The following is a 14,898-nucleotide window of genomic DNA, read 5'->3' on the forward strand; positions in this document are numbered from 1 at the left end:
ACGATGCTTCTTCTTTTTTTTTTTTGCAACTTAAAAAAATTTGATTTTCTTTGCTAGTTTTGAATTTATTTCAAATCTATACTTATATAAAAAAGCCACTTTTTTTAATCAAGAATATGCCGTTTAAAGTAAGATTAAATTTATCACTTAAAGAGTATTTGATATAAGATGATTTATTTAAAAATTATAATAATCTGTATTTACTAATTACATTACATTTTTTATAACAATTTAAAAATTATATGTGGCTATGATCACTCTCTAATGATTTAAGATCACTATTTAGGGAATGATATGATTCTTAACTTAAAAAAATTTATCACCATGAGAAAATAATATTCAATATTATTTTTTGATTGATTTACCGTCGCAAAAAATATAGTTAAAATTATTTCAAGAAACGGCTACTAAAATTTTTAAAAAGCCAAATTTTTAATCCTTTATTTTAAAAAAGTTTTATATTACAAATTTTAATTGATTAGAAAAAAGAATAAATTTATTGAATAATTTTTTAAAAAAATTATTTTTATCAAAATTAATTTATACTTTGTAATTTTTTATAAAATAATGTTTAACTATTTTATAAATTGTTAATTTAATAAATATTAAAGACTTTATTTTTTCTTATAAGGTTATTTTAGATATTTTGTACTATATAATTTATTTTTTTATATAATATCAAATACAGTGATTTAAAAGCACTAGAATTTATAATGTTATATCAAACATGATAATTTAAAATCACTATAGTAATTAAATCACTTTGATAATCTTATCACTATGATAATTAAATTACTATGATGATCTAAAAATAATACCAAACACTACTTTAATATTTACATAAACATGCACATGATAAATTCTATCTATATTGAATAACATATAGAATAGATGAATTTGTTAAAAAAATATTTAACTTAAATATAAATTAAATATAAATAATAAAAAATTTATAAATTTTGTAAATAATAATATAAAATAATATAAATAATAATATCTAAAAAATAATAAATATAATATTATAAATAATTTATAAGTAATAATATTTAAATAATAATATATAATAATAGATAGTGGAAAAATGAAAATTCTTTTATATATAAGAAGTGACAATTTGAGAATAAGATGAGAGATTGTATTGAAATTCAAATTTTAAACTTATTGTATGTTATTTCTTTAAGAATTAATGTATAAATTAATTGAGTTAAACTTAGATAAGGATGAGAAAAAAAAAAAAAGAAAAAAACAAAAAATTGATTTGAACTCGTAGTACTATTTGATTTAATTTTTTTTTATTCAGTTCGAATTAAATTCAATTTTTAATTTTTTTAAAAAAAATGAAATTATTATTATTAATGAAAAAAGAGAGAGATACAACTAGATCCAAGTGACTAAATTATTGTTGTGAAGGACACCAGACTTGGAGAGGCATATTAAATATATATATATATATATATATATATATTAGGTTTGAACATTCTTTTAATATCGAAAAGTGAAAAATAAAAAAAATCAAATCGAATTGATTTATATATTTTTTAAATTTTTATAAAATAAAAATAATTACTTTATACTTAAATCTATTTAAATATATTAAAATAATATATAAAAAATAAAAAAATTATATTTAAAAATTGATAAATCAAATTGAACTAGTAGAATTCATTTTGGATATTGTATGAAAATTTGATTTTGATTTAGATTGGATTTTAAAAATTAATAATTCTATGCATTATTAAAAAAATCAAATTAAATCCGATTAAATCCAAACCATTATCACATAAAAAAAAAAATTTTGTTTATAAATAAAACGAAATATTGTGAAAATAGCACAAACTGATAATGAAATTAATTTACCTTGCGAAACTTATACACATCAGCGTATGCAGCATATTTGTTTGTCTATTTGTATTATAGTTATGTTCTTTCTTTTCTTTATGTTAATATAGGTGTTTTTTAGTTTTAATCTTTTAACTTAAATTTCCTCAAGAAAAAAAAATTTATATATTAACTTAAAATTTTTAACCATTGATTTTAGGGTTTATGTGATCAGATAAAATTTTTATGATTTATTTACCTGAGTCAGGCCAGATTCATGAATAGATTTAATTAAAGACTTTTTTTTTATAATCAAGTTAATTTTGTAAAGGATACATAAAGCCAAAACAAAAAATCTCCCAACAACACGAAGAGTGGATCAAGCTAATAACTCTAACAATTCCAAATATTTATGGGTGCATTTCTATGATCGTGAGTTCATGTCTTTACAAACAAGGCAACCTAGTGGGAAACCACAATTTACAGGTTTGAAAAATGATAGTACATTTAAGTCGACAACAGATTTGGAACATTATGTTAAAGTCTTTAATCCAGCCTGTTATGCACATTTAAACAAGATTATCTGTTCCACAAATGATTGAAAACAACCCTATAAAAAGGGCTATGTACAATTAGTATTATCAGGCTGTAACAAAAAGAACACTTCTTCTTCAGATTCTTTTAAGTTTAATTTCTAGCAATCGAGCTTAATTGCTAGAAATGGCAATGGGGAGATGGCCAGGCTTCTGGCCTCATCTCGTATGTGCTTTGGCGTTCTGCCTTGTAGCCACCACTGTGGTAGCCAACTATCCGGAGCACCACTTCAATTACCCACCATATGGCTACTCTTCACCACCAAAGCATGCATGGTTCCCACCATACCACAACTCCCCATTCCCTCCAAAGCATTTTTGGTATCCCCCATACTTCTACATGTCACCACCTCCACCTCCACCATCACCATCTCCTCCTCCACCATATATTTACAAGTCTCCACCTCCACCATTGCTACCTCCTCCTTATGTCTATAAGTCCCCACCTCCACCATCACCATCGCCTCCATCATATATTTACAAGTCTCCACCTCCACCATCATCATCGTCACCTCCTCCTTATACCTATAAGTCCCCACCACCTCCTCCTTCTTCACCACCCCCACCATATGTCTATAAATCTCCACCACCCTCTCCCTTTGTCTATAATTCTCCACCTCCACCATCATCATCACCACCTCTTCCATACATTTACAAGTCTCCGCCTCCGCCATCGTCATCACCTCCCCCTCCTTATGTCTATAAATTCCCGCCACCACCATTACCATCCTCACCACCTCCTTACTACTATAAGTCACCACCACCTCCTTCACCATCACCTCCCCCTCCATATTATTACAAGTCTCCTCCACCATCATCACCCTCTCCACCACCTCCGTATTACTATAAATCACCTCCTCCTCCCTCTGCATCACCACCACCTCCATATTATTATGTGTCACCTCCACCACCATCACTATTACCTCCCCCTTTCCACCATTACAAGCCTCCTTGTCTACCCCCATTTCACCATGAGCATCCTCCATTCCACTACAAATCCCCAGCTCCACCAGCCAAGAGTCCTCCTTATTATTACAAGTCACCACTCGCCCCAAAGGGCTATTGATAAGCTGATGGCTATCTTTAACTCAGTTTTTGTTTAAGTCAATGAAAGACAGTACGCATTTACATTTCAAGAAGATCAGTTGTATCACAGTAGACAATGCAGGCTAATAAGTTAAATTCTCGCAATGTACGATTATCCATCCTGCTCCTTGTTGAAGTGAATGCAATCAATTACTTTGGTATTTGTTCTTTAAGTTCCAGTTTAGCCATGGCATGGCATCGCAGTGTGGTTACTTATCATTTGCCTTACCATTGTAGATTCATTAGATACTCAAAACATCTTTCCAAGGAGATCCTAGTAATAATTAGAATTTGACACTAAGCAATTCTACTAGACTATAAGAAACGAACAAACTTTGGCTTATCTTAACCCATTCTACTGTGGCCCAGATTGAGTTATGAATGCTAATTAAATTTGATTGTATCCAACGCATGGCTATCTTAATCTTTTTTTTTTTTTTTGCTGGAAGTTCTGATTTGCCTTAAACTTTAAGTTTTTTGGTAGTATTGTATTGAATAGATGGTGAGATTTGTTCTGATGATATTGACAACAGTAATGTAGGTAAGATTGATTACTGTAGCGGTAAAATTAGAATAAATGAAGGAATATGTGTTTAGATGCAAAAACAACTGTTATGATGAAGTAAATTGTAGTGAAAATAAAAAATTACTATTAAAGGTATTAAAATAAAAATTATATGTAATAAAAAATTTACATGATTTAATATTTATAAAATTAATAAATAATTAAAAAATTATTTTATATCAAATAACAATTTTATTGATAAATGATTAAAATTAATAAAAATAATAATATATCAAAGAATGAAAAGAGAAAAATTATTAAGAAAATATTTTAATAATTACAATATTATATAAAGGGTAAAAATGAAATAAAAAAAAAATGGCTAGTTAGCCACGGGACCAAATTTCATTGGTGACTAAAAGTCACAAAATACACTATACTATTGACACCCAAACGGGTGCCTTGATCAATTGATACAAATTTTTATAACAACTGACCTTCCAGTGGAGGTGCGGTGCAGTTGATTCCAATCCTTAAATTGAGTCTCTAAAAGTTGTCAATCACTTTTGTTATTTATGACCTAGTTTTGACCTCTAAAGGCCCTAATATATAGGCTTAAATTTAGTCTTCAAAATTTCTAAATTAGCTGTATACAAAGGTATTTTTAGACTTCAAAGTACATGAAAATATCTTAGCATGTCTAACTATATTAGTATTTGAACTTTGACATGCATTATCCTATTAACCAAAAATTTAATAAATTAATTAGTATGTGGTAATATAATAATATGGGAGCTTTGAATTTTTGACGGGTAGATATTCCTCACATAGCTTAATTCCAATACATTAATATGATAGGCAATTAATTAATTTACTGGGACTTCTTTTATGAGTAAGTATTTAATATATTTTTACCATTAGCAACAATAGTTTTAAAGGCAAAAGGACACTTAAAAGTCACTATAAATTTATTATTTTAATTATATTTTAATTAAAAAAATACTATATCAATTAGAGGCAAATATCATTATATGTTGTGACCCATATTATATTTGTCCCTAAAAATTATGATTTAAAGGCAAATAAGCTAATTGCCTCAAATTGTCTGTCTCTACGAAGCGTTTTTGTGTTGTAATGTAGTGCTACATTCCTCACTTGCAATAGAAAGTTTCTGGGTTGTTCTTTGACCGACAGCACGTCGTTATCTGCTGCAACAAATGCAAGAACATCCCTAACAATGCAGAAACGTAACCAGGATTGCACAAAAATGAATATGTTGGCTTTGCATAAATTATCTGTTTTATATATTCATGTTGCAATCAACCTGAAGAACGAAATACCCAATTGATCACAGAGCTGGGAATAATCTATCCGAGAAGTTGCCCTTATAGTATGGCCTTGTTCGATCATCATCTCTCCCACGACTGTCTAAATTACTTTGCCAAAACCGATTATGCCTACTTTTTATAGTTTGTGATGGCAAGGATGAAGATGAAGAAGATCGCCAGGCAGACAAAGACACAGCAAAGAAAGACGAGTTGGAGGGATTTAGATGTTTTTCAAACAAAGATGCATGCTTTACAAGGGCTAAGAAAACTTTTGGACGGGCGGCATGTCCTCTATTGAAGTAGAAAATTTTGTTCCATAAAAAAAGAAGTAAAAAATTTTGACAAATGCGTTTTTGGCCCCTTGCTGCTTTATGAATATTGACCCATGCACCTTGTCTAGCCTTCAATTTCCCTGATCCGCAATAAGTTTTGGTTCTTAAACTTCGCACAATTTAAAGCTGAAAAAGATTGGTACCCGAGTATCTTTCTTAATATTGACTGCAAGTAGTATGTTTAAATCGTTTCCTCAAATAGAAAAGCTATGAGCATTCACGTTCAAGCACTCACTCCCAATCAATTCTATTCTCACAAACACACAATTCCACATATAAACCAATTTTAACTCCAAATAAATCTATGAACATTCTCCTTCTATAAGCACTTTGACTTGATTTTTAACAATTTAAAATCAATTACAAATTTAATATCTAATGCGGCAAAACCTTATAATTTTTCTTACATTTTCTCTTCATCCAATTGACACTTCTCTATTATAAATCCTCAAATTTATCTACAAAGTAAACTTGATCACCTAATATCTTAGATATTAGATGAAACCAAAAATATATATCACAAAAATTTTCGAAATTTGAGCCGGAATTTATTAAATTGGTCTGCAGAAACAATTGTAATCACTATATGCCTTTACCTCTTCATTATTGGCCTCCTGTTCCAATGGCTGCAAATTAGTGAACTGGATTTCTCCACTGTTTGATTATAAACGGAAAAAAAAGTTTTCCCGGATTGCCAAAGGAAGTATCAAATTACACTCAACCAAGTTGTTGCAATCGGAAAAGGGAAAGAAAATGTATCTTTTTTTATCGAGGATGAGATTTCAAGTTCTATTAGTAAAAGGGGGAAAAAAACACTAGGCTTATGTGAAATCATATTCACAACCTTCAAATAGACTATTCTATAGAACTCTACATGAAATGGCAGATGCAGCTGCAGATTGTGAAGAACTGAAGGTTCTCAAAGAAAAAAGCTCAATGGCCTAAGCTAAAGAAATAATTTTTTTTTAGTTTATTATTTTATGTGTAATAGTTTTATAATAGAATGTAACACATTTTTCATTATTATTGTAGATACTAAATCTTATCCAAATTGATTGGTTAAGTGATTTACATTTCACTCGAATCTATTTCTTTTAGGATAGTTTGAACATTACAATTAATTATTGTCCTCATAAATTTTTTAAGTTTATTAATTCACTGAATGAATCAAACTATATTTAAAACTGATTTTAATTTATTGGCTTTGTAGACACTTATTTTATCCAAAATAATCTGATCGTGATTGATTTTGTAGTTGATTGGGGCACGCCAAATTGGATGGATTCAAATATTTAGACTAGGTTCATTATAGTTTTAGAATATTTCACGTGACCTCGAGTTTGATTTAATTTCATTATTGGTCTAATTGTTAAAGCCCAAATTCAATATTGAAGCCCAAATTTTGTATTAAAGCCCAAATTTGGTTTTGATTAATTAAGGACAAAAGTAAGATAGGATAAGAAAAATTAGCACAAATAAATACAATAATTAAAAAAAAAAAACAAAAACAACCTTCCCTCACTTTTCCCTTCCCCAGACCATGGTTTCACTTTCCTTAATTTGCCTCACCAATTTTAGCTCTCAGAATTTGCCTATCTACTTTTACCTTGTTTACCAACAACACCAATTGATAAAAGAATAATGCCTAAAAAAGTCAACTTCCCCCATTTTCAAAACTTTCACCTTGTTGTTCCTCGAAATGTAGCATTGTAAAGCCCCAAATGCAACCAATGCTAAAAGAAAATTTCAAAATTACCAATAACCCTTTTCGAAAGGATTTAATTCTTAGATAGAGGTGTGGGAAATAGAGGGTCTGGGCTTTTCAATAAAATTTTAGATGCATTCATGTTCAATGAGGGGAGACTAACCCAAGGGAAAGGAAAAACAAGAAATTGAAATTAGTCATTGCCTACAACCAAGACCAACCCCAAGCATACTCTCACCAGCACCCAAGTTGCAGTACCGATTGAGACCACTCATCAAAAACCTCTACCACCACCCATTATAATCGACCCAACAAAAATCTCACCATCACCAGCCCATACTACCACTAAACCATCGGACTGACCTGCCTAAAAACCTTCCTTACCACCAAGCCACCATCACCGACCTTCCTATAGCAAACCCATTTAAACCACCCCCAACTCTATCAGAACCAAGCTGCAAGTCCATCAAACCATCCTAAGCTTCACAAAAGAAAAAAAGCAAACAAAAAAAAAACTTAAAGAACACCTGCCTTAGTTTGTAAAAAAAAAATCATAGAAAATACATCCCAAAATAAAAAAACCATATTTTTTGGGATGGGGAGCCACAACACCAAAAGAAAAGAAAAAAGGAAGTCAGAAAGTTAAAAAAAAAAAAAAGGTACGTGTTTAGTCGAAACTTTAAGGCTAGATTTAGAAAATTTGGTGGCTTTTTTGGAGGAACTAAGGTGAAAATAGCAAAAAAAAGATCACGATGGTCGTGTAGGCAAAATTTGAGAATTTTTTGATGACATTGACTGGTGGTGAACAATGACATAAGACAGTGCAAATAGTGGTCACCTGTCAAATTTTGGGTTTTAGTGGGTTTTGGGTTAAAAATTGGCCAGCCATTCTTGGTTTGTCAAAGAGAAAAAAAAAATTATAAATAGGTTGTGAAATGAAAAAAAAATGAGTTTTATAGTATAAAAAATGAAAAAAATAGCATCATTGCAGAATAAAGGACTATGCATGACCCGTGACCTAACTTTGGATCCGTGCACCTAACCAAGAGATTTGCTTCAACTCTAGCCTTCTATTGGTTCAACTAAACTAAACCCGAACTAGAATTGAACTAGAACAAACCACATGAACTGGTCAAAACCGTTCTAAATTGCAAAAAATCACATGAATAGAAACGAATAGTTGAACCTACCTGAACTATCCTAGACCGTTGATCAACATTGATCAATTGATTTTTGGGTAATTTTTTATTTTTTTTATTTTTCTTAATTTTTAAATTATTTATTTTATATATTAATGCATATTTCTGTTTTTAAATAATTAGAATAAGTGTATATTTTTAGAAATAAAAAAATTAGTGTTTTAAGCTTAGTAAATTAAAAAATATATGTATAACAAAAAAAAAACATAAAACATAAATAATAAAAAAATAAAAATAATTGATGATAAGATATTAATGATGTCCAAGTATCGAGTCCTTAAAATTTTTAGGTGAAAATATTTTTCTAAAACACTGCCAAAATAATGAATTGCTTAGAAAAAAATATTCAATAAAAAAGTTTTCACAAAAAAAAAGAAGAGAGAAAAATATAAATAAAAATCAAGCAATAAAGGATAAACTAAAAATTTTTTAAAATGAATCTTTTTTTTTAATAATAACAATACATGATTTTTTTTTGTAATAATAAATAAAGAAAAAAAGCAAAAAGTGAAAATCTCTGAAGATGAAATATTAAAGATGTCCAAGTAGTGAATCCTTAAAATTTCTAGATGACAATATTTATCTAAGACACCACCAAACTGATGGAATGTCTGGAAAAGATTTTAAAAAAATAATAATAATAGTAGTAGTAGTAGTACTATTACTACTACTACTACTACTACTAATAATAATAATAATCATAATAATAAAAATAAAATATGAAATAGGTTTTTAATAATAATAATTTACAATGAAAATGAGAGGCAAAAAAGTTTCCAAGGATGGGATTTTAAAGAAGTTCGAGTAAAAATTCTTATTAAATTTCTAGATAAGAAAATTCTTCTAAAATATCATCAAAGTATTTGAGTATCTAGAAAAATTTTTGATAAAAAAATTTTCCTTACTTTGGTCCCTTAAAAAAATTTAATTAATAATAATGATACTGAATCAATTAAACGAGTAAAATAAAATAAGTAATAAAAAATATATAATATAAGGAAAAATAAATATAATGACTAAAAATTTTTGTACACATATCATACTTCATCTGCATTACATACAATAAACTTGAAAATGACACGAAGTTCTGAGGATGAGATACTAATGAAGTTTTAGTAGTATTCTTTAGGAATCTTTAGGTAAAACTTTTTTTCTAAAATCGTTGCAAAAGTAGTAAGGCATTTAAACTAATTTTCAATAAAGATTTTTGTTTATCTTTTATTTAATAAGAAATAAAGTTTTATAAAAAGAAAATATTATTTGGATTAAATTATGATCATTATGCTATTATATAGTTTAAAATATTAATTTTTGAAGATAAATATGAACCACCGAAGATGGAATTCTTGAGAAGTCTGAATAACGGTTCTTAAAAAATCTCTAAATGAGAAAGTTTCTTTTAATATTACCAGAATATTGGAATATTTTTAAAATTTTTTTAATACACAAGATTCTTATTTATCTTTCAAGCAAATGAAAAAATAAAAAATTAAAAAGATGTTTTGGTTGTAATAAATCAAGAAAATCATTTTTAAATGTTGAACCCAAGACTTTTTATCAAAATTAAAGGATAACAAAAGATTAATTGATACCCCTTTTAAAATGAGTGTTGTTAGGGTACGAATCTTTTCCTACATGTATTCCCGAATCCATCTCTAATTTCAAAGATCAAGATTTTTTTTTAATAAACTTTAAACTAGTTTTAAGGTTTTATCGAAAAGATAAATTTTTAAGTAACCAATCACACCTAACATCGTCGATCGTGGCTTAAGATTTCTCCCTTAATCCTAGAAAATATAGGATTTGAATCCTAGTTGGCTCTATAAATAAAGTTTTGCAAGCATAAGAAAAAATAAAGTGGAAGAACCCAGTAAAAAATTTTTTTGTGTGCTTTGAAACTGAGGCCCACTACCAAATGCTCTATTTCAAATCAGTAAAGTAAAAAAATAAAAAAAAAACCCACACAATCGAAATCAATACATCCCTAGAAAGGTAAAAGCAATGCTAGAAAAAAAAATGGACCAAAACTTGCAAAGCAAATTTAGGCTATTTGGGGTCATTTTTCATAAAACTAGGGTCAGATTAATGATAAGGGTAACAAAGGGAAAATTTTCAGAATTTTTTCAATGATCGACAGACAACAGTTGACTATGGAGATTGACGAATGGCACAACAAAACATCACCAAATTCCAAGTTAAATCGTCAGTTTCTAAGTTTTCTTTTTAGAGAGAATGAGAGAGGAAATTTGAAAAAATAGGGAAAGAAAAGAGAAAAATGAAAAAACTTTATTTGGGCTATTTAAAGCCTAGCCAAATAAAATCGTTTCTACTTTAAAATATTTACATGCTAACTATAACCCCACCCAAGATCCATGGACCCAACCCATTTCTTATACCTTTGATTAGTCTGACCAACTTGGCTAAGCCAAGCCAAGCCAAGCCAAGCCATTTGAGCCGATTTCTTCTTTAAGCCAATTAGTTAAGTTGCCATTTAAGCTTAGTTATCATTGATTGCATTGACCAAAGGCATTTTGGGTGTTTCTTTCTTCTTTATTTTTACCTAAGCTTCTTTTTTTATATATTTTATTATTTTTATTATTGTTTTTTTATGATTTTTCATTTTATTTTTGAGTGACCTTTAATATAGAAAATAAAATAAATGGATGAAAATATTTAGGGAAAATGTGTGAAAAACAAAATATTTTTTTAATTGAAATTTATTTAAAATAATTATAAAAATAACCTTAGGAAAAAGATAAACTATCATGTTTCCTATATACTTTTTAAAAAACTAAAAAGAAATAATAAAAGCAAATTTTTGAATAATGAACAAGAATAAACAAAAGTAAAAAATAATAATAAATAAAATAGTGAAATAAAAATAAAATCACAAGTGATTATTTTATTCATGATTAGGCCATTTCATTGAAATAGAGAGAAGGAACAAATGGATGATAAACTTGTTAGGAGCGAATAGATAGATAAAGTTGAAAGAAGCTTATGGGTTGGGTGGATGGTTGGGAAAAAAATTGTAAAACTGAGACTTGAGACAGATGAAGGTCAAGGTTAGACTTAGAGGTAGGATTTGCAAGAATAAATAAGAACCCCTAAAAAATTATATATATAAAGATATTTTAATAAATATCTCAGTTTAGGTAGGGGTAGATTTCATATAAATTTACCTCTGATCCAACTCTAATGCTAAAAAAAAATAAAATCGACCCGACCTAACCCATAACCCGTTTAAAGAAAATAATCTTACAGAATCAAATCAGATTGGAATCGATAGTTTCAAGTTGATTTGCCATCCCAAATCACTACAACAATTACATAATTTTATTTTAGTATTAGAATTTGATATCTTCATTTTGGATTTTAAGTTCTAAGAGGTCCCCAGACATTTTTTATTTATTTATTTTAGAATAATCTTATTTTCATTTATACGTATGTGACATTTTCAATGCAAACATTAATTAACTACATGTGAGTAGGTAGATGGAACTCGTAAATGTAGGCACCCTATTTTGTTTAGGGTTAATTTTATAGGATTTGGCTTGGTTTTTGTTAAATTAAAAAAGAAAGAAAGAAAGAGCTTGATTTGACTTGAAGCCTAGTGTTCTAATTGAAAAAAAGGAATTGGTTTTAGGTGGATTTGGATTAAAAATCCAAAGTTGAAGTCGATTAGGAGATTCAAACTAAGAAAACCTTTTTTTTCCTATTGTGATTGGGATTAAAGGCTTATAAAAAGACCCTATTAGGATGAATTAAAGGCAATCAATAAATAGGTAGAAAATTTTTTTAAAAAAAAAAGCAAAAAAAAGTTAGTAAGAAAGCAAGAAAAAATCATGAGTTAAAAAAATTTAGGCAGTATTGTTTTTTTATTGATTTTTGGGAAATTTGTTAGTTTGATCTAGGGATAAATTGTGGTTTAAAGGGTTTTAGATTTAGGAAAACAAAAGAGGCATCACATTCTGAGTTTAAGAATTTTTTTTGAAAATATTTTCTAGGGTTTTTTTATAAAACTCGAATTTTTTTTGGAAAATTTAAAGTTTTTGGTTAATATTTCTAACAAAGCTTGAAATTTTCGATCAATTTTTCAGTAAAATTGATTTTTTTTATTAAAATTTTTAGCAAAGCTTGAAGTTTTTGTTACTGTTTTTTGGAAATAGTCACCGTGAGATGGGTTGGGGTTAGAGTTTTCTATTAGCATTCAACACTTTCTTAGAAATAAGGCAAAGAAAATTCTTCTAGAGAGAGAAAGCAAAAGTAGAAAAATGAAGAAAAAAATATTTTTTGGCTTTTATACTACCTTTAAAAGCCTTTTCTGGTGGGACACTGATCTTGGCAAGAAATGATGAAAATGATCTGTCAAATTCAGTCAATGCCGATGCAGTAAAAAAGTATTATACTTAAAAAAATAAAAAAAGTAAAATGAGTTGAAAAGATATTTGAGTTGAAAACCTGAAAGGACAACTTAGATAAAAAAAAAAAGAGGATAATGAATGGAGTGACTCAATTCTCAATATATACTAGAAGATCTCATTACTTTTGGGCTAGTTTGGTTTGCTGCATTCTCAAAAAGTTGAAGGCACCAATCAAGAATTTTCAAAAAAGAATCCATGATGAATTAGTTTATGATGATCTGAATATTTGTTATGTGATTACTTATTGTCCTTGTTATATACTTTTTTGATAATGCATGAAATACTTCTCCCTTTTATTGAAATAAAATACCTCTTTGTTTATCCTTCCTTTTGTCCCTCTCATTAAAAAAAGAGAAATGTGCAATGTGTTATAATTTTTTGAAATTCAAAAAATGACGAAAGAATAACAATGACCATAAAAGACACACACATTATTTTAAAGGAGATTTAAAATGATAAGCAAAATAATAAGGAACAAAGGTCAATGAGAATAGTGGCCTATAAGTCATAAAGTGGTCGACATGAAATATGGGATATGAAGAGAAATCTCTTTTATCTAAACTTAATCAACTGCTGGAATGCATAGGATTCAAGAGAAGAAGAAAGAAAACAAACTTTGAGAAATTTTGAGGATTAAACGAAAATGACAATGAAAAATAGAGAAAGAATATGGTCTTTTCATTTGCATAATAAGTGCATTTGCATCATGATTATCATTTATTGCATGGCATTGCAAAAAAATATGAAAATTTCATTCACACATTCATGTGACACGACAGATGTATGGGTCTAGGACAATTCAAGACCAATAAAAGAAAAGTCAAAAGTAGGAAATGTGTGAACCATCTATTTAGAGAAATCTTTCGAATACCATTGCCTCTCAGATTTTTTAATATTTAAAGTTCATTGCCTTTGGTCAGAGGAGTTTTTTTAATTTCAAGAGCCTTTGGTCAAAAAACTCTATCAAAATTAAGTATGATTTGTAAAACCAACTGGCATAATCTATAAGTCATCTCAGATCTTTAATTTAAACTTTGTTGCCTCTGGTAAGTGGAGCCTTTGAAATTTAAAGTTTGTTGCCTTTAGTTAAAGGAGTTTTTATCATTTAAAGTTTGTTGCATCTGGTGAGAGAAGCCTTTTATCATTTAAAGTTTGTTGCCTCTGGTGAGAAGAGCCTTTTAACATTTAGAGTTTGTTGCCTTTAGTTAAAAGAGCTTCTTTAATTTAAAGTTTGTTGCCTCTAACAATAGGAGCTTTTATCATTTAAAGTTTGTTACCTCTAGTGAGAGGAGCCTTTTAACATTTAAAGTTTGTTGCCTTTGGTTAAATGAGCTTTTATAATTTAAAGTTTATTGCCTCTGATGAGATGAGCCTTTTATCATATAAAGTTTGTTGCCTTTAGTTAAAGGAGCTTCTTTAATTTAAAGTTTGTTGCCTTTAGTTAAAAGAGCTTTTTGAATTTAAAATTTGTTGCCTCTAGTGAGAAAAGCCTTTGGAATTTAAAGTTTGCTGCCTTTGGTTAAAGGAGCTTTTATCATTTAAAGTTTGTTACCTCTGGTGAGATGAGCTTTTTTAATTTAAAATTTCATAGACTCTGTTAAGAGGTGCCTTCCAAATTTTCTTTCAAAAAAAAAATTATGTTCAATGTTTCATTTTTTGTATGTGTTTACTTAAACAAAATTGGTGCCTTTTCATCTTTGCTTTCTTCATGATTCTAAAAAATAAGTAAAGAGGAACAATTGTAGACACCAATTTTGACTATTATTTTTTATTAATGTTATTATTATTATTATTATTATTATTATTATTATTATTATTATTAAATAATTAATTAAAAAAAAGTCAAAAAATAAATCTTTTGGTTTCAACTCTGGCAGCTAAAATCAAGCTGCCAGAGTTACATTTTCA

General features: G+C 28.3%; 1 protein-coding gene across 1 annotated transcript; it reads left to right on the plus strand.

Annotated features, from left to right (window-relative positions):
* The first annotated feature begins 2,386 nt into the window (after positions 1–2,386).
* On the plus strand, positions 2,387–3,670 carry LOC111302402 (uncharacterized). The gene has a single exon (XM_022898327.2). The coding sequence runs from the start codon at positions 2,539–2,541 to the stop codon at positions 3,475–3,477; it is 939 nt and encodes a 312-aa protein (XP_022754062.1). The 5' UTR covers positions 2,387–2,538; the 3' UTR covers positions 3,478–3,670.
* The last annotated feature ends 11,228 nt before the right edge of the window (positions 3,671–14,898 follow it).

Source organism: Durio zibethinus, chromosome 15, assembly GCF_047325235.1.
Source record: "Durio zibethinus cultivar Kanyao isolate XHJ-2024 chromosome 15, ASM4732523v1, whole genome shotgun sequence".
NCBI classification, from domain to species: Eukaryota; Viridiplantae; Streptophyta; class Magnoliopsida; order Malvales; family Malvaceae; genus Durio; species Durio zibethinus.

What these genes read in the sequence shown, in the direction of transcription:
- LOC111302402 (XM_022898327.2), top strand. Translation starts at nt 2,539, where the DNA reads ATGGCAATGGGGAGATGGCCAGGCTTCTGGCCTCATCTCGTATGTGCT.